The sequence below is a fragment of the Cricetulus griseus genome, chromosome 3, assembly GCF_003668045.3.
Source record: "Cricetulus griseus strain 17A/GY chromosome 3, alternate assembly CriGri-PICRH-1.0, whole genome shotgun sequence".
Classification (NCBI taxonomy): domain Eukaryota; kingdom Metazoa; phylum Chordata; class Mammalia; order Rodentia; family Cricetidae; genus Cricetulus; species Cricetulus griseus.
Window position 1 is genome coordinate 44,684,977 of NC_048596.1, and position 27,182 is coordinate 44,712,158.

The window sequence follows — 27,182 nt, forward strand, 5'->3', positions numbered from 1 at the left end:
GTCTGGGCCTCTGGGACCACCACCCTCAAGTGAGGGGCCAAATCAGCTCTTCTACTCCTATGGTGAGGGGTAGGGTCAGCTCTCCTGTGAGGGGCTGGGCCAGGTCTTCTACTGCAGTGGCCAGCAATGGGCAGGTTCAACTGTCCCAGGGCCAGCAAAGGGTAGTGCCAGCTCAACATGGCCCTCAGATTTCAACAGAAATGCTTCCTATGGTAACATGGTTCCTGTAGTAACATGGGCCACAGAGATCAGCACAGACCCCAGCTGCAACAGGACCACAGACCCAGACATGGTTCTCAGCAGCAATCTGGGCCTGTACATCACCGTGGCCCCCAGTGGCAGCACAGGCCACCCTGAGCAGCCTGGCTGTAACGTGAGTTCTAATAGGTCTTAATAGAAAAAGCCTGAAGTCAGAAATAGGGGCAAAAGCTGAAAGATCAGAGGAATGAAGGAGCAAGCCACAGCGACACTTTACCTCGACAACTTCCCAGCTGAAAACAGAGGAAGTTACTGTCTTCTCATCGATATTCCTCTCTCAGTCCAGCCATCTCCACCTCACTAGTGCTGGGATTAAAGGCATGTGCCATCATTGCCTGGCCTCTATGGTTAGCTAGTGTCAAGCTCCACTCTCTGATCTTCAGACATGCTTTATTTGGACAAACAAGGTATCTCTACACCTGGCCTTGGTGACAGCATGGCTCTTAAACACCAACATGGACTCAGGTGGCTGCACAGACCTGGATATCCATCCTCTCAGCTTTCAGTGGAAACCAAAGCCATGGATGTCAACATAAATCCTGGCTGCTGTAGGGCCACAAATGTTGGACAGTCCTACAAGTCAAGTGCTATTCTCCCCATGTAACAGATGACATAACTTGAGGAAGACAGACAATAACTTGCTCCAGGTCACACAGATTGGAATCAAATCAGGAAGCTGGGCTCTGAAGTCCTGTTCTGTCCTCACACACCATCATCCTGTCTTCCAAAGGAGTCCCTTTGCAGCAAACATTCTAGTGGGGCACTGACCTGCCCACAGATTTGCTTAGACAAGAGCAATGAGATATTCAAGGAAGCACTTTACCCGGAGGGTCACTGCATTCCATGTGAGACTGACACACAAGGAAACTGAGTCACAGCACAGCGGCTCCTATATGCCCCTTATCAGCTAAAAAGAGAGCCTCATGCAGCACGGACTCAAAGTGGGTAGGTTTATGTGTGAGACACCTTTGTTTCAGCTCTGAGATAACTTTTCTACAGATACAGCTCAGCAACTGTGACTCAAGGAAAACCCCACTGCTATAACAGGAGTAAGACACTTACCTGAATGCCTGGGAAAGACTTTGGAACAAACCCCAGCTGTGGTTGCCAAGGCACCACACCATTCAGGGGAAGTCATTGCTGCTCTCCGTGAGAGAAGTGGAAAATCCTGAGTGAGCTGTTTCCTTCTCTAGACAGCAGGGCATTGTGAGGGAATGAAAAACAGCTTTGGCCTATTTGGCCCCAAAAGACCCATTTGCTGTCAACCTAGTTGTTTCAGGGTAGATTAAAGAGTTTTTTCTGCACTTCCCAGGTAATAATTGCATAGTATTATGTCTTTCCCCCATGGCTTCCTTTTTTACTGGTGGATATTCAGAGAATTCAAGAATTCCTATAGATGCTGTACTCTGCTTACAGCAGTGAAAGGACCAGACAGGAATTTTCCTTGAGTCACAGTTGCTGAGCTGTATGTGCAGGGACGTTATCTTAGAAGCCAAGGCAAAGGTGTCTCAGGCACATCAGAGAATTCACCTTTCTTAGGGAGAACTGAGAACCTGTCCTAGGGTTTTTATTGCTGGGAAAAGACACCACGCCCACAGCAACTCTTACAAAGGAAAATATTTAATTGTGGTGACTTGCTAACAGCTCAGAGGTTTCGTCCATTATCATCATGGAGGGAAGCATGGCAGCATGCAGGCATTCATGGTCCTAGAGAAGGAGCTGAGAGTATTTACATCTTGACTCACAGGCAACAGGAAGTGGTCTGAGGCACTGGGTGTGGCTAGAGCATATATAAGACCTCAAAGCCCACCTCCACAGTGACATATTTCCTCCAACAATACCACGGACCCTAATAGAGTCACTCTGTTTGGGGCCATTTTCTTTCAAACCACCAATTTCTCTTTCTCATTTCAGGTCATAATACCAAGGACAGAAGTTTCCAGGGACCCCCCATTCTCCAACCTGTGTCATCTAGTTATTGTGGAGTGTAGGAGAAGAGGTGCTTAGCAAAAGTGTTTCTAGTGAAGGGACCAGCTCCGCTTTCGGCAGCCATAACGGCCGAACACGTGCTTGTCTGACCTTGTCCTAGACACTAGAAAGTCAAATGCCTGCCTCGTCACAAGGAACCAATCAGAAGTTAGCTGGTGGCGCTATGCTTTACCACCCTGGGTGTACTTTACGGACAAGCACACAGCAATGACGCACAGAGCATAGCAACCACCCTGGGAGGGCCTATGGGCCATAACAATCAATTGACCAACACAGGGAAAGCCCTCCAAGCCTGGAGGCACACCAATCGTGAGCCTGTGCGTACCCCTAGACACTCCCCTTACGCTGTCCTACAAGATCTCTCGGGAGCCCCTAGGAGTTGTCTTTGCTAGCCATCCGCCATGGCGGGTGGGTGAAAGACCCGAGCTAACATGGGTTAGCTCGTTAAAAAAAAAAAAACAAAAAAAAAACAATAAAGCCTCATGCAGTTTGCAGCAAGCACTCGAATCTGCCTGGTGATTGGGTGACCTCAGTCGTGGCCTGGGACCCCGGATACCTGAGTTTTCCGGGGGTCTAACACTGGAACACAAACTTATCTCCCAAAATGTTCTCTCCAATATGTAGCTGACAGGCACACATGCTACAAAGGTCTTGAAAGGAAAAGAAAAGCAGCCCCCCTCAAAACTCATAATACTGATGGGTATTATATCACAGCACGGGATGGGATCAGGAGGCAGTCTTTTGGAAGACTATTGGCTTTCTTCGTCCTTGTGGGAAGTAAAGAAGACTAGATAGATATTGCACTTTCTGCAATACATGGACTAGCTAAAGGTCTGCCTCTGCAGATGCCAAGGGGGTTCTCAGTGGACTGAATCTACCAACACCGTGGTCTTGAATTTGATCCTCAGCTGTGAAAAATAAATGCCCACTGCTTGATCCACCCAGCATATGGTATTTTTGTGATAGCAGAAGACAAATAGCTCATTGATAAATTTTCTATTGTTTCCATGTACAAATAATATATTGGCTCCATTGGGTCTGATGACATAACTTAGTTTTCTAAGTTCCCTTCATTCAGTAGAAGATGCAAAGTACACACTCGTTACTTGCTTTCTATTTCTATCACACAGTGCTGATTTTAAACACTGAGAGTTTTTTAAAAAATTAAAACCAGCATTTAAAAAAATACTTTGAAGCTGGGTACTATGGCACATACCTGTAATCTCAGCACTTGGGAGGTGAGGCATGAGGATCAAGAGTTCAAAACAAGCCTTGGATTTATAATGAGTTTGAGACTAGTCTGAACTACAAGCAAAACCTGAACTCTCTCTCTCTCTCTCTCTCTCTCTCTCTCTCTCTCTCTCTCTCTGTGTGTGTGTGTGTCACACACACACACACACACACACACACACACACACACACACACAAAGACTTCAAGATAGTTGTAGATTCATAAGTTAAAGAAAATAATCCAGAAATCCCTCGTACCCTTTCCTATAGTTTCCCTTGCCCAAAGGTAACTTCTGGGAAACTTATAGCTCAAAATCACAAGCTGGACAGCGACATCCTTATGGTTAAGATTCAGAACGTTCCCAAGACCACTAGCTCCTCAGACACATGTATTCATTTCTTGTTACGTTTTGAGATCTTTCTCTTTTGGGGGTAGAAGTACTTGTTCTGATATTCGGACTGGTAATATGTACGCCATAAATGGAGTTCTTGCTGGCCGTTGGTGACCCATGCCTTCAATCCCACCACTTGGGAGGCGGAGGCAGAGGCAGAGGCAGGCGGATGTCTGTGAGTTCGAGACCAGCCTGGTCTACAGAGCAAGTTACAGGCTCCAAAACAATACAGAAAAACCCTGTCTAGAAAAACAAACAAACTAATTGGTCTAACTAATAAAATCCCAGAGTCAAATAAAAAAGGAAAATGCTGAGAGATCAGAGAGAAAGAGCAAGTCACCGCTACACCTTACCTCCTTAGTGTCTCAGCAGACAAGAGAGCAAGTTTCTCCCTGCTTATATCCTGTTTCCACCCAGATAGCTCATTTCCTGTCTGTCTGTACAGACCTCCAGACCTCTAGTGGCAAGCTCCATTCTCTAACCTTCAGACAGGCTTTATTTGTACAAGCAAGATATCACCACAGTACTCATATTTTCATCCTGTTGGTGGAATCTTTCCGAAAAAAATAATTTTAGTCAGGTGGTGGCAGCACACTCCTTTAATCCCAACACTTGGGAGGCAGGTGGATCTCTGTGAGTTTTGAGGCTACCCTGGTCTACAGAGCTAGTTCCAGGACAGCAGGACTGTTACACAGAGAAATGCTGTCTCAAAAAAAAAAAAAATCCCAGAAAAACAAAACAAAAAAAAAAACCCCCAAAAAACAAAACAACAACAAAAAACAGAAAAAAAATAATTTTGATAGTTTTATTTATCAAGGCTTTGTTTATGTCTTAATTTACATGATTTTAGCCCCAAGCCTAAGAATCAATGACTTATATGTTACTTTTTTTCTGTATTTTTCCCCTAAACATCCCATGGTTCTGTAATTTTATATTTTTATTTATGATTCATTAACTTTTCTATACAGTCAAATCTGCCAGTAGAGTTGTTTATCTCTGTGGATCTCTAGCAACATTTGCAGACAAATACATCTCATCTTTCTTCATTGACTTGTGCTACTGTGGAGAGTCAGGTGGGTATATTTGTGTAGATTTGTGTTACGATAAATCTTTCTGCCAAATGCCGCCTGAGCCCCACTGCCACGTGTGAGCTTTACGCCAGCCGCCCGCCCAAGTTAGGTCCAAATGAATACACAGAAACTTGTATTAGGTTCAAAGCTGCTTGGCCAATGACTAGGACTTCTCATATGCTAGCTCAGTCTTAACTATCATAAATCTATATAGTTTATAAGACTTATCTTATCGGACCACCTCATTGGCGTCCATCCTTGCTGGTGGATCACATTGTGCCACTGGAGCAGGAGCGGAGGGGAAAAGAGGGCCCTTTCTGTTTCTCCTTCGCTTAAATATGAGTCTCCTTGTTATGTCACTTCCTGCCTGGATCATCACTTCTCTACTACATTTCCCAGAATCCTCTTTGACTCCTAGTCCTGTCTACTTGCTGTCTCATTGGCCAAGCAGTATTTTATTTAACAATCAATAAGATAAACATACACAGTACATTCCCCATCAGACCTGTTTTTATATTTTCTGTTCCATGGATGCGGGTGTCTGTCTTCACCAGCACCATACAGTAGCTCCATAAACCTTAGACTTAGGTAGACTGATGATTCCATTCAGTTTTCTTTCTCAAAGTCATTTAAGCCCTCCTACCTTCTTCATGCCTTCTTTGCTATTCTAACATTTGATATAGGATAAATCTTATTTAAATCTACAAGAAAAACATCACCCAAGGATTTCTCTTTTTCACTGTAAAACTGAAATGCTGTTGTAGCTTTAATTTTAGCCTTCACTACCAGTATGTGAAAATTGCTTTAAATATATTTATCTTATACACTGAGAGGTTAATGAATCTATTTAGCAGCTATAAGTGGTTCCCTTCTCTCCTTCTTTTCCCCACTTCTCTCTGTACAACCAAGCCCAGGGCTTATGCAAAGTAAGCACTTGCCCAGCCACTAAGCTATACCTCCAGCTCCCATTCAGTTGTTCAGAGTTCTCAACTGTGTTTTTAGTTCAATTATTATGGTGTTAGGTTTAAAATTTTCACTCTACTTCATATTCATTTAGTGAGGCTGTCTTGAGATTTTTATTTCTTGCTATAAGTTATTTTTCATTAGTCACTGGAACATTTTCATGTTTGATCTCTTTACATTGTTGATAGATAATACCCACCTTTGTGTTGACATCTCTTAGTTGTTACTTTTCATTCATTTTGAGACATTCCTGGTTCTTGGCATGATGACTGAGCTTCAGGTGAAATCTGGACATTTTGCATGTGTTCATGTAGAGGCCAGAGGTCAGCCTATGTCATTGTTTGGGAGTTATCTACTTTGTTGAGACAAAGTCTTCCACCACACTGAGCCTAAGCCTGCAGACTTAGGCTAGCTAGGAGACAAGGATCTGCCTAGCTCTACCTCCCCAGTGGTGGGATTATATGCACATGCCACTGTTCCTGGATTTTTTTTTACATTGGTTATTAGGATCAGAACTCTGGTACTCAGGTTTGCCTAGTATGATGGCTTATGTCTGTCTTCTGTCAACTCAACACAAACTAGAGTTATCTGAAAAGGGGGAATTTTAATTGAGAAAATGTCTCCATAAGATCTGGCTGTAAACCATTTTCTTAATGAGGTATTGATAGGGGAGGACCTAGCCATGGTTGGTGGTGCCACTCCTGGGCTGGTGGTTCTGGGTTCTGTAAGAAAGCATTCTGAGCAAGTCATGGGAAACAAGCCAGTAAGCAGCACCCCTCCATGGTCTCTGTATCAGTTTCTGCCTCCAGGTTCCTGCCCTATTTGAGTTCCTGTCCTGACTTCCTTCTATGATAGACTATGATGTGGAAGTGTAAGTCAAATACAAAGTAGACCCTTTCCTCCCCAACTTGCTTTTGGTCACGGTGTTTCATAGCAGCAATAGGAACCCTAACTAAGTCACCCAATAGGCACTTTACTGAGTAATCCATCTTCCCAGCTCACTGGAATATATATATATATATATATATATATATATATATATATATATAATATATATTGGTTTTCTACCATCTTAACACATCTTGAGGGTCATTTGTTTTCTGTATACCCATGGAAGCTAATTATTGCTCTGGGAAATGCCATATCCCATTTAATGTGAACCATAGCCTTAAGATGTCAGCACTGTTGGGACTCCCAGTTTACAGTTGATCAGGAGTTTAAAGAGGGTCCATGTAGCTCACCCCAGGTAACTGGATAATTAAGCCAAGCCAGAAATCCAAGAATGGCCATGGGTTTCTCACCATGTGCAAAGGCTGTAGTTACGGCAACGCTCCACTGGGATAAGAACACAAAGAACACATACCTCTGTGTGGTTCTTTCATGCTTTTTCCTTCGGCATTGGAGATTTACTTCTGTTTACACTTAAGACTCAAGCTCTCATAGCTGAGGTTGCTAGTGTAGTCATTCCTGTATCTTACAAAGTAGATTTACATGCAGGATTTGAACTGTTGTGAATGCCAGAGATAAATAGTACATGTCATAGATATGTTCCTAAGGACTCAAAGGCCCCCTTGATTTATCCCAGAGAGCATACCCTGCTACTGTGGACCGATAAGGCCATTGCTCCTGAATTTTTCAATTGTGGCATGCCTAGCTTTAAGAGAAATTTTAACTGCACACTCATTTAATCTTCTTAAATTTTGCATTCCAAAGCAAGACCTGTATGTTGGAAGACACAATCTTTGGGGAATAGATTTGCTTTTGAATAGAAAAGCATATCTACGCCCAATTTCCAAATCTCTCATTGTTCTATGTGTTCTCTGACCTAAATATTTCTGATACTATGGAATTCTTTAGCCATTAGGAAGAGAGGAGATAGGAGCTGCACCACTCGAGAGAGCAGGTCCTGTACCTGCCAGAGCGGCACAATGGAGTCAGCTGTGTTAGCACAGGGGTGGGTGAGCCAGCCCTGAAGATGAGAGCATGGAAGAACTGCCCCCTTCCTCATCTGTCTTGTGTCACATAGGCAGAGGAAAAAAGTCCTCCTCACCATCTATCAACCCCTAGGGCAGGTGGGAGAGCTGACCCTGTGGTCACAAGAGTGAGAGAGCTGTCCCTGACCCTCACCAGCTGCAACACTTAGGAGACCAGGCCCTGAACCCTGTCAGGGTAGCACATCAGAGTCAGCCTTGTTTACAGTGGTATAACGAGGTTCTTGTCTCTCTATGGTCCTGACATCCTTCTTAGCCCCAAATGAACACATAAATGCTATATTAGTTATGAAACTGATGGCTGTTGGCTAGGGCTTCTTATTGGCTACCTCTGTCTTAAATATTAACCTATTTCTATTAAGCTGTTTCCACGTGGTCTTGGCTTACCAGAGCTAAGACCTGTTACTCCTTTGGTGGCCTACATGACAACAGTTCTGGTGGGTCCCTGCCTAGCTCTCCCAGAATTCTCCTCATCTCCTTGTCTCGTCTATCTTCCTGCCTCATTGGCCAAACAGTGTTTTATTCATCAACCAATAAGAAAAACATATGCAGAAGGACAACCCCCATCACAGAGGTGTGGGTGAGCCAGCCCCAAAATCATGAGCACAGGACACCTGTCCCCATTATCCATCTGCCTTCTGGAGTCATAGGCAGATGAGAGTTGCCCCAGCCGCCCATCAATGCCTGAGCCTAATGGGAGAGCTGGCCCTGTGGTCATAAGAGTGGGAGAGCAATCCCTGACCCCCACCAGCTGCAACACTTGGGACAGCAGGCTCTGTACCTCATCAGGGCAGTACAGTAGAGCAAACCCCATTAGTGCAGACATGGATGAGTCAGCCATGGAAGAGCTGTGACCATGGGAGAACTGCCCCCATTTCCCTTCTGGTGGACCAACCCTGCAGTTGCCCAGGCCCAGAACTAGGGTTATGACTTGGTCTACTCCAACATCCACCTCATCTATGATCTGCTGGTGCATGTGAAGGGATCTGAACCACAGACCCAAAGCAGCAGAATCTCCATAACACAAGGTAGCAGAGGGATTCCCAGGAAGAGTCCTAGTGGGGGCCCAGCATCTAATGTGTAGTGGAGACCAGGGGCCTCAAAACAAATCAGTGACTCTTTGCAATGGACACTGCACATCTCTACAATGCAAGTAGAGATGAATGGACAAAGGGGTTTACATTGTGACTTGTTGGGTCGCACTGCTGCTTCCATGATGAATTTTTTTAAATACAAGGGAATTTATTAGGGAAAAAGCCTTACCTACAGAGAGACCTAGCCAGCCAGCAGGGCAGCAGTAAGTACAGCAAGCTGAAGACAAAATGGAAGAAGGGACCAGCCACGTGAGCACCCCTCACTGTTAAACCTTTCCTATGTCACCCTGACCACGCCCACGCAGGTGTGGCTACAGTGTCCCCTACAGGACACTTAGATTCTTACCTCAATGTTTGCAACTATTTCCAACCTCCCTCTCCCTACATGGGCTATCCAAAATCTGTACAGATCTCCTAACATTCTGTAGTCCCTGTCTTCTCTACATAAATTCCCCAGGTCCCCTGATGTTATCTGGGTTTCCGTTCACAGATTGCCCCTAGGTATATGGGTATTCAGAAGACAGTGCTGGCGTCCTTTAGGGGGACTAAAGTGCACTTAGTCAGTACTAAGAAACTGTAAGATTGTTTCCAAGGGATCCTGAGGCTCACAGTGCAGGAATACAAAAGCTCCAAGTGATTGAACCAGTCTGAACCGGTTTGAACCAGTCTGAACTGGTTTGAACTGATCTGAACCGCCTTGAACCCGTCGAAACTGTATTGAACTAGTCTGAACCAGATTGAACCAGTAAAACATGGATTGAACCGTTCTGAATCAGTTTGAATTGGTTGAAACCGGATTGATCCAGTCTGAACTGTTCAAACTGTTCTTAACTGGTTTGAACCGGATTGAACCGGTAAAAACCGGTTTGGTCTGGTCAAAACCAGATTGATCCAGTCTGATACCACTTTGAGCTGGTTGAAATTGGTTTGAACTAGTCAAACCGGATTGATCCAGTCTGAACTAAACTGTTCTTAACTGGTTTGAACCGGATTGAACCGGTAAAAACCGGTTTGGTCTGGTCAAAACCAGATTGATCCAGTCTGATACAGGAGCTATGGCCGATATTTCTCGAGAAAGTTGGTTGCCAAGGTCATAGTGAGTGGAGCATCTGTCTGCCTCTTGAAAAAAATGGCCCCCTTCGCAAAGGGATTCCCTACTTTTCTATTTTTAAGCTCCAAGCTAGAAAAGCTAGAGAGTACAAACTCCAGGAGAGGGCCATATTGTTTTTGAAAGCCTTTTGTCTTGGGGTTTTTGTGGTTCCATTGCAAGTTGCTCCCTTACACCATAGAGCCTGCTTCAGCCTCTCCCAGCTGCTCTGGTGTCACTGTTGCACTGCTGCATTCACCATGGCTCCTTGGAGCCCCGTTTGTCCTGCTGTGGCCCCGTAAGAAGTCCTACTGTTGGGCCTGAAGGGTGGGTGTGCGGTGGGGAGATGAACTAGAACATCACCAAAGCCATAATATATGAAAATTCAGTCCGGCGTGGCCTGTGCTGTCATTCAGGGTCTGCCGATCTCTGAATGACAGTTGACGCTGACAGAGCCTTGGACACCATGAACACTGATGTGAGTAAGGGAAAGCCAATCCTGATCATGCGGTCTCAGAGGATTCCCTCTTTGAGAAAGTCTGGTGTAGGGAATGTCTTCATGAAGAACGTGGACAAATCTATTGACAACAAGGCACTTTATGATACTTTTTCAGCCTTTGGAAACATCCTGTCCTGCAAGGTGGTTTGTGATGAGAATTGCTCTAATGGATTCGTCCACTTCAAGACCCAAGAGGCTACCATCGAGATGATGGATGGCGTGCTCCTCAATGACTGTAAAGTGTTTGTGGGCAGATTCAAGTCTTGAAAAGAGGGGGAAGCTGAGCTCAGGAACAAGGCCAAGGAATTCATCAATGTTTATATCAAAAACTTTGAGGAGGAAGTGGATGATGATGATCTGAAAGAACTATTCAGCCAGTTTGGTAAAACTCCAAGTGTCAAGGTGATGAGAGATCCCAGTGAGAAATCCAAAGGCTTTGGCTTTTCAAGTTACGAAAAACACGAGGATGCCAACAAGGCCTGGATATCAGTAGGCTCTCCCATCCTGTCCAGACCCGGGATGGTAGTTTTGCATGATGAGATTTTTAATTCCTTCCCTTTCAAAAATTTTTTCTCATTTTATTTTCTTCTGTTTTTGTTGTTGTTGCTATTCTTTTGAATTTTGTTTTGTTAGGCAAAAGTGATGCATACCTTTAATCCCAGCACTCGGTGGAGGGGGGCAGAGGCAGGTGGATCTCTATAAATTCAAGGCCAGCTTAGTCTACGAGCTAGTTCTAGGACAGCCAAGACTATACAGAGAAACCATGTCTCAAAAAACCAAAAAGAAAAAAAAATGAAGAAAATTCCCTATAGGCTTATTGAGGCATTTTCTCAAATGAGCCTCCCTCATCTATGAGGACTCTAGCTTGTGACACAAAAATGAGGCAGGACAGTCATCGTTTTCAGCTCTCATTCCAATAATTGTGACTCCCTTGTCACAGCTCAGTGATCTGATACTTGCTCTGCCTCCACAAACTGCACTGGCCCAGCCCTGCCTTTTAGCATTATGCCGGGTTATTGTTTTTTCCTGCTTGTTTTTCTAATCTGGACATGATGAATTGGGGTAGACTTTACTGGTATGATGGAGGGGTGTGTGATGGGGAGGGATGGGGAAAGGGGCTTTCTACTGCACTCTGGTTAGATCTGTCTTCCCCTGCTCTGTGCCTCTGGGCTGTGGGCTTCCTACCTGCCTCTGTTGGTGTTCCTGTCTCAGGTGGGACAGGGCAGCTTGAGATATGCAATTGGGTGTTTCCTTCCTAATGTTCAATTATGCTCCAATAAAACCCTAATATGCTCTAGGAAAATCTGAGAACTTGAGAATATAAATTGTTCTCCTGTACAGAAAAAGTTTCTTCTTCCTCACCCTGAAGAGGGTCTCTGATCTTCACAGTGTGGCCATAGGTCAAGACTGAGGAGTCAACCACAGCAAAAATGTTTGTTCTCTGCTTGAAGTTTTGATTCAAAAGATTCCATTGGTTGGCTAGTAATCTGCTAGTGTTTCCACCCTTGGTGCTGACTTTGGGGGCATTGGCTCTGTAAGTTGTGACTCCTCTTTGCTGCTTGTTTGTCTCTCCATTTTGTGCAGGGTGGGGTCAACACAGCAGTGGTCTCAGTCTGACAGACCTAAGAATTGTGTTTTTCAGTCAGGCTTTAGCTTGCTTTAGGGCATAGCACTGGTAGACCATCTGTTTCTGTTCAGTGTGCTCCTTACAAACAGCATGCATTAGTTGCTGTGTTTTGTTCAATCTGATAATTCCAAGAAGTTAACATAGAGACTAGTGATTAATTGGAATGCAAGATTTAATTTTATTTTCGAAATGATATAATTACATCATTTCCCCCTTCCCTCTCCTCCCTCCTAAATCCTTCCACATACCCTTCTTTGCTCTCTTTCAAATTCATGGCCTCTTTTAATTACTTGTGTTATATGCATATATATCTATGTATACGCAGGCATATATATGTGTATATTTAGGAATATATGTTTAAAAATGAGTAACATTCTATGTAATTATGTAAAATATATAGTATATATTCATATATGTATATCTATATGCATGTATATTCCTATATAGACCTGCTCAGTTTATATAATGTTACTTGAACGTATGCTTTCAGGGCTGACAATTTGGTACCGAATAACCAATTGATGTGCTCTCCTTTTCTTCCACTCTCACCATTCCTTAGTTGCCTCTAGTTCTTTGTGTAGGACTGAGGCCTTGTGGGCTTTCTCCCATCCACTTTGGCATGTCTATTGACTTCACCCTTGCTCTCCTCATGGTTAGGCAATCATGTTGGTGAGACTTTATGTGTGTAACTTTTTGGCATCACTACGAGACACTGCATTATAGCAAACTCTCTGATCCTCCGACTCTTAGAATCCCCCCTCCCCCGTCTTCCAAAATGTCTCTTGATCCTGAAGTTCAGCAATTGTTTTGTAGATGTATCCATTGGGACATGACTCCATAACTCTGCATTTTGATTGGTTTTGATTTTCTATAATGAACTCCATCTGTTGCAAAGAGAAATTTCCTTGATGACGGGTGAATATTACATTCATCTGTGGACATAAGGACAAATAGAGTGTTGTTAGGGGTTATGTTGGCTTAGTAAAGTGGTGGTTGTAGGTTATCTTTCAAGACCATGGCTTTACTCGCCATGGGTAGTTGGCTGGATTTCCAGTACCTGGAATGAGTTCCTTTTCCTTGAGCAGGTCTTAAGTCCATCTAGAAGCTGTTGGTTACTGCAAAGGTATGTGTGCTACTACTGCACTCTTAGGACTATCCTGTCATGTTGATTGTTGTCTTGGTTCATAGGAAACATATCTAGGTAGGATTATTTGCTGTCTCTGTCCTTTGGAAGCTTGCATGGCACCTTCTGTTACCATGAAAACTAGTCCTCAGGGAAGAGGCATTAAGGTCAGTTCCAGATTAGGAGCATTGGGACCCATTGCCTAAACTGGACCCTATGCCTAAAGTGCAAGGTCTCTTCAGCCACTTCTTGGGAGTGGCAATCAAGGACAATGCATTAGCCTGTAATGTTTTGGGATAGCCCTGACCAACAATTCAAAAGAAGACTTTGCATGCATTGTGGTTGGGTTTTTGTTAGGTGGTGTTTGGCTGTTGGAGGGAGCACTATCAGCCCAGATAAGAAAATTTCATTTCAACTATGTATGTATGTATGTATGTATGTATGTATGTATGTATATACATAGACTTATGTGTATTAGTTTTTTCCTTAGTTAATAGTATGATTCCTTATGGCTTTGCACACATTCTGTTATTTTACCTTCCTGAAGAATGGTTTCAACAGAGATTTTCTTTAATTGCTTGTATTTAGCATCATTAAACTAGTTTCTTAATGTTGAATTCCGTAAAAGTTGATTTACCCTATTCCATTCCATCTCTTGATTTTACTTCAAATTCAACAACATGGGCATGACTTATTTTATGTAGATGTCTCTGAATAACTGTTCACCCAATGTATTAAGCTACAAAGACTTAGAAGTTTTGTTTGTTTTTATTTGCTGTTTGTTCTTAAAGAATACATACCTTTGTTAACCAGAAAAAAACTTGGGAAACAATTTTAAGTATTCTGCCTCAAAATATGGTCTAGATAAAGCTCCTTTCCTTCTGTAATCTTTTTAAATACATGACTTCTCTTTCTCCCAGCAATCAGGTGTCAGTGTATGTGACAATACTTTAGTCAAATACTGTTGTGGAATAATCCTTCTGTACACTGTAAAAATGTGCTCTCATTGTTAATAAAAAGCTGATTGGCTGATGGCTAGGCAGGATATTCGGGGCAGAGAGAATTCTGGGAAAAAAGGGGCAGAGTCTGAAAAGTCTCAAGCCAGATGTAAAAGAAGCAACATGGAAAGTTCATAGATGAGTCCCAAGCAGACGCAGAAAAAAGCAAGATGGGTATGTTATACTGAGAAAAGGTACCAAGCCATGTGGCAAAGTGTAGATAAGAAATATGGGTTAATTTAAGTGTAAGAGTTAGCTAGTAACAAGCCCAAGCTATTGCCCTAGCATTTATAAGTAATACCAAGTTTTCATTTTGGTTATTTAGGAACTGGTGGGTGGGAAATAAAAGTCCGCCAACAAAACATCTTTTCTTCTCTCTGCCTTTATCTGCCAGCAACATCCTCTGCTGAAGAGGAGCAAGAAAGTGCGTTGGTGTCTCCCAGGAGGAAGCGTGTTTGGTACCACTGGGGATTGTTCAAGGGTGGTATGGAACTCATTCAGGAGAGTGGCCTGGGATGGACAGATGGCAGGAAGGAGTATCAGTTCCTTGACATGGGGGGAAAACTTGTCTTTAGAAAATGCTCTGCTAGTAAGGTCTAGAATGACAGTGTCTTTCACACTTATTGGGCCTTTGATCTTAACATGACACATATATGCATGTGCACAGTGTACATAGGGAGACTTGCTTATCTCTGTGGCTATTTAGAAGCATGTAACTCAGAACATGAGTCTTTATTTTGACACTTCATTTCACTCTGGGTGCCCAGACATTAAATCTTAGATCATAACCATGCACTATAGTTGGGAGCCCATTCACAGCAAATTATCTTTTTAGCCTTCACTGTGACTAGTTCATCATTTGCTTGGCCCTGATAGTTCTTGAGGCTAATTCTAGTTTATGGATTGTGATTTTAAGACGCAGAAGAATATAGACAGATCCTGGAAGGACTGTCTGTAACAACCTGCAGCATATACCATTGTATATGAAAAGGATGGCTCCTTCGGCAGTTTTGAAAATAATTCAAAAACATAGCCAGGCAGTGGGGGCTCACATCTTTAATCTCAGCACTTGGGAGGCAGAGGCATGCCAGCCTAGTCTACAGAGCCACTTCCAGGACAGCTAGAGCTGTTAAACATAGAAACCCCATCTTTGGGGCAGGGAGGAGAAAATAATCCAAAAACACAACCCCCAAATTGTGTAGTTGTCATGCTCTGTACAAACACTTGTAAGGAGTGCAGCTGGCATTCCAGAAATTCACCTTTTCTAGTGGAAAGTAAGCAATCTACAGCTTTTTCTTAGGAGTGGAGACAGCGCTTGGTGTGCATCCAATACCTGCAGGCCTGCCCTTCGCAAACAGAGATTATATGCAGCTTCTGCCTTTTTTTTTTTTTTTTAAAGAACCTTTCTAAACTGTCTCTGTTAGATCTACACCTCATCATCCCTCAGCCAGAGAAGTCCCACTTATGTACCACTCACTGCCTTTTAATAAGGTTTTTGTGGGGCCAGGAATGTAGCTGAGAGCTAGAGCACCTGCCTAACAAAGGCAGGGCCCTGAGTTTGATCCTCTGCGCTGCAACAAAATAAAATTTAGAAGTTAAAGCTATTTTAAAATTTGCTGTAATTAGTGTTCTTTCCCAAACTAGGGATCAGTTTTGAAAAGATGGCACCAGGAAAGGCTAGGAAGACAAAGTTTAAGAAGTTGTCAGTAGTGGTTTATCATTCTTTCCTGTGACAATCATGTCAAAATGCAGATTTATTCTCTGAGTCAAAATACTTCTAATAACCACAGGGGTAAGCAAACCTCCCTCTGTACATGTATGTGCACACGTTATGAGCAAATCATGGTTAGAGCCTACATGTATACTGACTTCCATGGAGATCATGTTTTTAAAGACTTGGGTTCAATGTCCTACCCCAACTAATATCAACTCTTTGTGGCCTTCTTTGCTTCATAGGCAATGACTTATCTGCTTAGGTATGTACATTCACAAACTAATTTTGCATTCTTCCTGCCTAGCCCCAAGCACTTGCTTATCCTTTCTCACCGTTCCTTAATCTAAATATTTTATCTTTCTAGCACAGCTGCCCATCCCAAATATGGCACTTTGCTTTTTGGTAATTAGTGCTCTGACACAGGAAGTGATGGAGAGAAAGCCAGGTAGCCTAGCCTATGGGCTTTCTCCAGGTGCACAAAAATTTTGGCTTTGGCTAAAGGGCTTGGCAGTGGCACACAGGTGCAGCCCAAGAGAGCCAATAGTTAGTGTCTCTGTCACACTGGCAGGTAAAATTGGGTGTGGCTGAATCAGCATGACTCAGTCGGCTTGCCTCCGTTGCTGACTAGCAGAATATCCCAGGAATGGGCTTCCTACAGCTCAAAAAAGGAAGCAGGCCACCCTTGTTAGGGTAGTTCTGGTCCCAGAATATCCATTGATACTCCAGCCCTGACATGGACCTGTACCTCTGGTGTGCCCCTAACTGGAACTCACGTGGACAGCATCTTCTTGGATGCACTAGCTTCCTGGCCACGGGTACAGAGCACAGTGTGGAGGCCCCACTTGCAGATAGCAAGAATTTGCTGAGTTTCACTTGCTCGCAAGTGTCTGGTCCTGGTCCTTTCACTTCTGAAGATGCTTGAAAGAGCTACCATGCACATATTTGAGCTAACTGCAATAAGGCAGTCTCAAGTCTATCTCCTGGTCAGGTCCTGTCAACCAAGTTACACACACACTGTCAGAGCTGCAGAGGACATCAAAGCAGAGACAGAACAGACTACTCACTTCTGTTAACATGCTCACTGCAATTGCCTTCTCAATTAAGGAGGATGATTGGACTGATTTTTAAACTCAGGTTTAAGAGGCAGAAAAATATTTGGGCCTTTGAACTGCATTCTTGAGGAAAACAGGAAGAAAGGATGTGAACACAGATCAAGTTTCAATAGTCTTGAGGCATGAAAACTGAGTATCTTTACACTTTTTTCTGGGCATCATGGATATTAAAGACCCAGTTTATAACGAGGGCCTAGTTTTTCAGAGACCTCTTGGGAGCAGGGGTCTGTTTAGATGGACTATGCTAGGTTCTTTCTAGTAGCTAGAGTCAATGGTTTTTTTTAATTTTATTTTTTATTAGCCAAGACAATGAAACAAAGGGATACCAGTGTCTAGGTAATTAGTATTGTGGGGTTGGTAGATGGTAGAAAGTTGTGACAGTTTCCTTCACATGGAAGGAAAACAAGGTTGAAATATCTAGATCACTTTTCCTCAACAATTAGAATTTGAAACTCACCCTTCACTACAAGTGAACTGACTGCTAAGGTGATGACTTAGAATTATACAGAAAAGCGAGGAGCTGGGCAATTTAACATCAGACATTGCTCAGCATACCTACTGAATACACCACAGTTGTTCTTTAACATGGAGTTTACATGGTAAAGTTCTGAGTGAAGCCTCAGCCATTTGGGGAGATATGGTCACAGCAGGAGTGGGTTTGGTTTCCACTGTACCCTGTAGTTCACACCTAAGCACCTATTTTCTAGAATACACTTGCCATCACCACCTGTACTTAAAAAAAAAAAAAAAATTCCTGAGGAAGAAAAGCTAGTTCTCAGTAGACCTCAAAGACTTAGATGTATGTGGTCACCAACATCACAGATCCAAAGGATATCTGTGGTAAGCTCTTTCCCTGTGAGGAGTATCTGCTTACTGCCAGCATTCAGATATAGCAGAACTATCATACCAGGACTCTGTGACACCTAAGAATCCACGGGAAGGGTGAGGGTTGCTTTTATCCATGAGAAGCCTGTCTGACAGGATGAGGCTAAGCCGCTCGGCAGAAGCCTGTACTGAACAGCTACTCATGTTCTTAAACAGCAGATCACAATTAGGCCAGAGCCAGCTTTTGCAGAACAGATCTGGTAAGTTCTACCAAGACATATTTGCACTATAGGGACTACATTTCTGATTTACACAAATGGGAGAAGATTGTGTGTGCCTCAGAAACCATGAAATCCGCCTACTTTGCAAAGACACATGTGACCTATGAAGTATGTTAAGGAAGTGAAGGTGTGTTCCAATTCTCTTTATAATAAGCAGCATTCTCAGAGGGGCTTAAGCAACTTCAGGGGAAGCAAAACTCAGAATGAAGAATACTGTAGTACAAAAGTATGGCCAAAAATACTGTATTTTTAACCAGTAGATCATTGGGGCATTATTATACAACATTAGGTGTTTTTCTTTTTTTTTTTTTTTGCAAAACTAGTTCCCATCCCCAAACAATAGACAATACATGCATTTGAATGACATTTTAAGAACAGTAAATATGATTTTTTTAAATACTGCAAGTTAAAAATGTTTTTGACAAAACTCCCTAAGTACACAGATCTAGTCAGGGCTTCCAACATGAGGGTGGATGCGGAGCGTCCGGCCAGAGGCTGCAATTACAGTCCTTTGAGGAAATCTGCCAGAAATGTGTTTCAATGAAAGTGACCTAGACAAACTTACACAGTGTTTTTCCACTTTCTTTCCTACCCCTAGAAATAGCTCCATGAACAATCTTCCTGTATTTTCTTCCTCTCAAAGCTTCTATGAAAGCCAGAATTCCTTTATCTATGCAAGATCCAATTTTACAAAAGGGCTGTTTTTGTAACATGTAATTAGTTTGGGTTCAAATTTTAGGGAGATGGAAGTCCATGGCAGATATGAAAAGGAGGTACATAATGCCTGAACATCTACTGTGCATCAGGTGTGTATGCTTACTCTGAACAGATGATTCTAGAAGCAAGAACACTATGGAAGGGTGGTGGTGGTGGGGACACAGCAGGAGACAGCATTACTGTGACAAAGACGGGAGTGGAGAGGCTCAGCAAGCTATCTGTGGGATGGCAGGTGTCTGGCTTCCCAAACCTCTGCAGCATCACACACAACCAAGCTGTTTATTTCTTCTTGTTGTCTAGAACCCAAATGGAATCCCAAAGACACAAGTACCAGGGCATCTAGTAACACTGCATATGCTGGAAGTGTGCAAAGACAGATAAGCACACATTATTAACTTCCATATTTGTGTTTCTAACCAAAGATTTCTCTTTGGAATAAAATATTCCATACAAAATAAAACGTACACCCAAGCACACCTTATTTGTATCAACTGAGATGCTGTTAATTACCACTTGAGTGGCTTGAAACCCTTATTTAATTTTAAGAAGAGCAGCAATATACATTACAATATTTGGGTACACTTTATTTTTATATGGGTTAACATTCTGCTATATTTCACTTCATTCGTTCTTTTGAGAAACTGAAAAGAAAGGGGCATCGGGTTCATCTGAAGGGGTCTGAGGAATCTCCAACCGAGATCTGAGTCTTGCAATATCTTATAATGCAGCCCTTTCTTCCCATTATTATTTTTATTTTTTTTGCAAATAATCAAGTCATTTTGACCCAAATCCAGCATAAACAGCTTTTCACCAATTCCGACTTAAGACAACTAAAATTTACAATCATGTGGCAGTATAAATTTTTAAATTACAATTCGTACAACTTGACAATCAATAGAAGTCTGAAGTACAAAAAGTAAATTGCCCTTTGGCTGAATTACCTTTTAAAACTATTAGGCCTGCTAATGTAATCTAAATTAAACAAAACAAAAACAAAACCCTCAAGCCCCCATGTTCCAGGTGTTCTTTACATGTCGCCTGTGGATGCCACCTGCCAGTAAACGACATATGCAGGCTCCTAAGAAGAATTTGCCAGCTACTCAGGACACTCAACAGAGCTCTTCCTAAGGAAACCCAACAGGTTCTACGGGACTTACTGACTTTTGTGTGGGTCTGTTTTTTCCCTTTATTTCAGATATGAGGCACAGACTTCTGAATTAAGCTCTGTAAGGCATAATATAACCCTCCATTTACAAATAGGAATTCTCCGTGGGTGACATCATCTGTAAACGGCACACTGTGATGTGCTGAGTGACTCATGAGATGGGTGCTTGACTTGGTCTGGTGAGGAAAGGTTTCTGTGTTCTGTGTTTTGCTTCTGAATAAGACATGCCCAAGTCACCATAAAACTCACCACAAGCCTCCACTGTCTAGAGCATCAACAGGAGTCAGTGGCACAGCTTAGAGCGTTGCAATCACAATAGAAGAGAGAGCATGAGTAAACTTTGTTTTTGTACAAAACTGAGAAGCCCTTCCCGCCCCTCACCCCTTCAATAAAACCCCAAACAAGAAACAACAACAGAAATTATTTTTAGCTTCATTGACTAGTGTGGATACAATTATGTGTCTAGGCATCACTCCGGCTAGGGTGATCAATGTTTTCCTTTCTTAAAAGAAGGGATTCTGTCATGCACCCTAGGATGAGCAGTGAAGTCACAAACTTCAATTCTGCATAGCAAGTTCCATCTCCAATTCACAAAGACAATGCAGCGACGACAGCGACCCTTTCCCTGCTTTGCTCAGCGGCTCTGAGCTTGAGATCAGGATGACTCAACGACATCTACTACGGCTCTGTTAAATAGATTAGCATGGTCCCCTAGGACTGTCAACACTTATGATCCTGTGATGAGGTTTTTTCTATACACTGTAGGCCATCAAATGTTACTTTTTTCTTTTTCTGCCTTTTTCTTTTTTTCTTTTTTTTTTTTTTTTTGTTTTGTTTTTTGTTTTTTTGTTTTTTGCTGCACCAAATTTAAGGTTGCCCTTTCAGGCAAGCAGTGGTTGCTAGCTGATAAAACATCTCCTTAGTGGATCACAATAGCTTCTAAAACTGCCTTTCTAATAAAGGCCACCAGAGAGGTAATGCTAAACTGTGCATTTGCCAAATAAGAATATGAATCGTATAAAAGCTCATATTCCAACCCCAGGTCAAATGGCAAAAGGTCTACAAAGTTGGTCTCTGTGTTTGTATAAAAGCTCCGACGGATGTTGTGTATTTGCTATGAAATTACCTTTGGGTCTTAGGTCAGCACACCTCTACTCAGGAATGTGCAAATGATTTTAGACAGCACAATGCTAGTACCGCTCTGTACGATAGATAGTAAGGGTTTTTTTGTTTGTTTGTTTCTTCTTTTCTAAGTGGAAAAAAATATCCCTAGTCAGAAATAAACTGACAAATTTACATTCTCCTCTCTTAAAAAAGTAAATAAAATAACATTATTCAAAATGTGAATTAGCTACAAGACATACAATACAATTACATAGATACATATCGATACAGCACATTCAACCTGCCAAAAAATTAATGATTACAAAGCCAGTATGGATGCTGCAATATCAAGAGAGATGTATGTACAACGATCAGAACATTCATAATTGCACTATAACCTACAGGCAGTCTGTTAATTAAATTACAGGTGCTTTCTAGAGCAAGGGAATAAAAAGTAAGCTGTGTTGCTTGGGGCTGGGAGAATAAAGCATGAGAACACTTCATTACGTGTCAGCAATTTCAGTGCTCATACGGTAAGCTGTTCACTCTCTCCCCCCTTTGTTATTCAAGAAAGGTGATTGATATGGAAGTTTAGACTAGTGCCAACCACTAATGAGACCAGCATTGTGGCCTAACTTCCCGGCAGCCTCAGAGCAATCACAATCTACTTAAATCACATAGCAACGTGGGCTGCTTGACAGGCTCACTCACACATGTTAAGCACTGTTTGTATCTGCTGACAAATTGCACATGGAGAATTCCAAACATCTCTCCTAGTATGATCATTACATAAATACATGCTTGACAGAACACTGACTGGTGACTTTTGGATAAATCCACAAATCTTCCTTAAGTTCAAGCGACCAGTTCAAGAAGAACCTGAAAGTGGTAAAATAAGCTCACTTTCCCGCCACGCCCCCCCCCCCAATCAAAGGTTACAGGATAATGCTATCAACCAGTGTTCTTGGCAGACTCACTCAAACTGAAAGAAGGTAAAGAGCTAAAAACACTGGTGCCAGTAGAGAGAGATGAACAGATCTCATGACAAACCACAAAGGGTAGTTTTTTATACTGCTCATCTGGACACTGGCACTGACCTTAAGGGCAAAGCAAAGAACAGACCATGAGAAGCAGTTCTGTTAGCAACTGTTTGGCAATGTGTGTTTCCGGTCATCTCACTGTACTGTCTTAATGCTTACATTTTGAGACGCTGGCTTTTACTGTTTAAATTAATTTGTTTTTTGTCTCCTAAAAATATGGCTTTGGCAACACATACCCATAGCAAAAATTATTTTAAAATTATGGCCCAAACACAAAGGGGGCAGGGGGGAAAGAAAGCTGGAAACAAACAGAGAATGAAGAAGCTACAAGAGGGCTCTGGCAGCAGCTGCTGGGGAATGTAGTGTCTGTTGGCATATCATTTGGCATCTGTGGTTTACAGAGAGGGTGAGAACCTACAGAGAAATAAAAGGGAGCAAGGAAGAGAGGAAGGACATGGCACACGGGTTGTAGAAGCAAGGACTCCTTTACAGCCTGTACCCACACTCTGACTTACAGACATTCTCTGAACAATTCAGCTATGGCTGAAGGTCTGCACCCCAAATGTATGACTCTTAATCATCAATGGGCACCCACTGTCTTAGTCCAAGTGAGACAAGACAATATATATATATATATATATATATATATATATATATATATATATACATATATATGAATGTATGCATTGAAAAAAAAAACTAGATGTGATGTGCATCCAGAGATACATTTAAAACCATAGTAGTAATACATACACGCCTTCAGCAGAACCACTGTTAAATGAAGCTGATGTAAGACGACTTCAATCGAATGACACTGTCCTGACTGCATCACTCGAGAAAGAAACTTGACCAAGAATGGAACTAGGGGAAAGGCCATTGTAATATTCGAGAAAAAAAAAATCAGCAGGAAGAAGAAAAATCAGTTGTGTTTTGGTCTAGAAAACGGGATGAGGAAGAAGGAAAGGAATGGGGGGAGAGAGAGAGAGAAAGAGAGAGAGAGAGAGAGAGAGAGAGAGAGAGAACAGAAATGACATGAGTGCTTTTATATTGTGAATGACTGAAAATTTAAAATACATTGAGTCATAAGGTTTGTCTAAAAAAGGGAGGAGAGAGAGAGAGAGAGAGAGAGAGAGAGAGAGAGAGAGAGAGAGGGAGGAAATGTGCTGGGACTGTACTTCAGCATTCTGTTTCCTCTGAATAGTTTAAATAAAATCATAATATTTACTACAGCTCTGTGGACACTCTCACAGAGTCCAGAACGGCAATAAATTAGTATTATGCAAATTGTTTTCCACAGAAACACAGTCCTTCTTGGTTATCTTCAACAGCCCACAGGGAAGGGAAGAATGGTTTCTGGGAGGCACAGTTAGACCAGATTGTACTCCTTCAGGTTCAGCTGCAGGATGGTGTCCTTGACGGCAGCAAAGACAAAGCGGATGTTCTCAGTGTCTGTGGCGCATGTGAAGTGCGAGTAGATAATTTTGTCACTGTCAGGGTTCAGGTCCACGAACATCTTCAGGATGAATTCTCGAGCTGCCTGGGCATCTCTCTGGGGTCCTGTTTGCCAAGAGAGGAGAAGCAAAGTTTATCATGTGATCCACTACACATTTATTCATGTGTTCAATCAGCACATACTGTGTCATGCCCTATGTAAATTAATCTGTATTCCAGATCTGTTAAGTTTACTGTGTGCCCTGGTTTTCACTCTCACCCTTACACAGTGTTTCTTATGCTTCATCCATTGCTCCCTGATAGTTTTATTTAGATAAATTAGAAACTTGTGATGGGTAGTGTTAAATGTCAAGTTGTCATAGTCTAGAGTCTCCTGAGAAGGGGGCCTGAGTTGAGGGGTTGTCTAGATCAGGTCAGGACAGGGTCCTGAACTACACAACAAGAGAAAACTACATGGAGCAAGCAAGGATGCGTTTATTCTCTTTGTTCTTGCCTATGGGTGCAGTATGACTACCTGCTTGAGCTCCTGCTTTGATTTTCCCCAAAGATGGACTGTTGTAACCTGGGGCTTATAAGCCATACACCCCTTTTCTCCCCTAAGTTGCTTTTTGTTAGGGTATTTTATTACAGCAACAGAAATGAAACTAAAACACTTCCTGTCCTTGTTTGCTTTCTACTGTGGTGATAAACACCAAGACCATAACAATCTGGGGAGGAAAGGGTTTATTTCAGCTTATGAATAAAGGCCTGGACAGGAATTCAAGGCAGGAATGGAGGCAGAAACTGAAGCAGAGGCCATGGAGGAACGCTGATTACCACAGTATTCCTCATGGCTCGCTCAGTCTGCTTCTTTTTTCTTTTTCTTTGAGACAGGGTTTCTCTGTAGCTTTGGAGACTGTCCTTGAACTATCTCTGTAGACCAGGCTGGCCTTAAACTCACAGAGATCCTCCTGCCTGTGCCTCCCGAATGCTGGGATTAAAGCTCTGGTCTCTGTATCAATCATTAATAAAAAAAAAATGCCCTTTGAACTTGCTTACAGGCCAATCTGATGGAGGCATTTTCTCAATTAAGGCTCTTTTTTTCAAGATGCCTCTAGCATATGTTAAGCTGATCCCCCTAAAAAATCATCAGCATGTTTATATAATAATTTTGTAGTTGATTCTTTACCAACACTGAAGCAGTAAAAGAAAAAACAAACTACACCTTGTCCTAATTAAAAAAAACTTTTGTTATCAAAGTACACTATCAAATGAAAAATATGTACAATATCTTATCAGGTATTTATATACCTGATAAGGATTTAGCACCTAGAATATATAAAGATCTCATATATATCAACAAGAAAGCAAACAACCTGAATAAAACTGGTCAAAAGACTTGAACTGACCGTTTTTGCAAAAGAAGGTAACAACCAATGAGCACATAGGATGCTTAACTCTGATACTCACTTAGGGAATGCCAAGTGAAATCAGGAAGTAGTCCTCCCATCTACTAGCCTGGATGTTATTTAAAAAGGGATAAAATAACCTTGGCAACAGGTTAAGTCTCCATCTCTGTCTACCATTGGTAGGCAGACAAAATGGGACATCCACTATGGAAAACAGTTCAGTGATTCCCATATAATCTAGCAATTCATGTAATAGGTGGACACACTCCAAATAAAGGCATTTCATAGGCAAATGTACAGTACCATTAGTAAATAGAAGTGACTGAACTCATTTGGGTAAGCCAAAGGTAGTTAATGAAGTCCTGAAAGATGGTATAACATGTATAAATCTTTAAAATACATTCTGAAATCAACATGCTGGACATAGACAAATACTGTGCCACTTGACTTATCTATAGGCTATAGAGATAGAAAATTAGAGTAAAGGGATGGCATTCGAGGGGGGGTGGGAGGAGGGCAGGCAATGGGGTGTTACTGCTTAGCTGGAGTGGTAGATACATTGGCAATGGCTGCAGAGTTTCATAATGTAAATTATGTCATGATTACATGCTTAAGTTATAATTTAAATGTTCTGTACATTTTATCACATTTAAAAACTAACAATATGACATGCCCTGGATCATTTCTAATTGTGTACAGAATCAATCACATCATATATCAATCAAACAGTTTAACACTTAAACAGACTCTGGCAAGTGTGAGTTGAAAGCTTCTAAACTACTGATTTCAAAACACCATCACCTCTCAGGTGCTGAGCAGGTACCCTGCACACTGTGCCACAGCATGTCTGCTTCTCTCCACTGCTGCAAGTTTACACCAGTAAGTGGAAGGGTCACTTTTTTTTTTCCTGGGCAAGACCTCCCAAGATTGACAATGTGGGTTTGTTCCACATAAATGAACACTGCTGAGGCCTAACCACCAATTCTAAGGACCTTAGTCCTTAGAATTGAGTCTTAGGCAGATAACTTGAAAACGTTCAAATTAATTCCATTACAGATTTGGGCTCATAACTGCATCCCACATATCCAGGAGCTACAAGAAAGAGCTATGAAGCAGAGTCCTCTCATTTGTACAAGTAGTAAGTAGCAACAAGGGGTTTTGAGGTTTTGGTGACTAAGGCTGCCAACATGAAAAGTGAAAGAGTGCCATTATTTAGATGGTACATATGTGAAACATGGTTCTGTCCTTAGCAGTGTACTGTGAACTTACTGGTTCCACAGTAGCACCAAACATTTAAAACAGAGACAGGCAGGGTATGAGAAGGCTGCCATTTCCCCAGCTATTATTCTTACTCTGTTTGGGAAGGAAAAGACCCCAACTTTTTTTTGTTCTGCTTATTCTATATAGAATATCAGAAATAGATTTGAGGTCACTGAAGTGCACTCGAAGAGTGCTATGGTTTAGGCATAAATTATGTTATCGGAACACACAGGATTACAAAGAAATAGGTAAAGCCATCACAGCGGGCACAGAATTCCAGTCTGTAGGAACAATTCTGTAGCTCATGTGGAAGCAGTCATTTCTCTTTCTGAAGAGAAACACAGAGGTAGCATTCATCTTTGAAGGAAGACATTTGCAACCGTGAAACTGACAGTATCTAAATAAGTGTATCACCAAAACTGTTGTGTGCTCAACAGTTTTTCCAGTCTTAGCTCATCTTCCAAGGGCTTTGGATCTCATCAAACAACTTTGTTTGGATCTCATCAAACAACAAAATCATTGCTTTTTTAACTTAGCTGTGGCCATATTACCTTTGGACATTGTATGTCCATTACAGAAGGAGAACAGTTAAAATAATCTTCAAATTCCAAAGCATTTACAGTAAACTCCTCTGGTAAGGAAATTGCTTGTAATGATGAGGACTCAGGATGATACTGCAGAAAGTGGCAGTCCCGCAAGAACCTACTCGAGAAAAGCAGGAACTGCAGCACGGCCAGACACCACACGGCTGTAGGTGATCAGCTGGGTTCAGGGAGCCTCTACTTGCTATTTGTTTGTATCCA

At 42.1% G+C, this 27,182-nt stretch overlaps 1 protein-coding gene and 1 pseudogene across 1 annotated transcript in view; one reads left to right on the forward strand and one right to left on the reverse strand.

Annotated features, from left to right (window-relative positions):
- Positions 1-217: 217 nt before the first annotated feature.
- Positions 218-12,190, forward strand: LOC100764444 (annotated as a pseudogene).
- Positions 12,191-23,645: 11,455 nt separating this feature from the next.
- Gnaq (guanine nucleotide binding protein, alpha q polypeptide) overlaps positions 23,646-27,182 on the reverse strand; it is a 239,918-nt gene continuing 236,381 nt past the window's right edge. The window contains exon 7 of the mRNA NM_001244052.1: positions 23,646-23,836. Coding sequence (NP_001230981.1) covers positions 23,646-23,836 — 191 coding nt within the window. The remainder of the gene's footprint in view (positions 23,837-27,182) is intronic.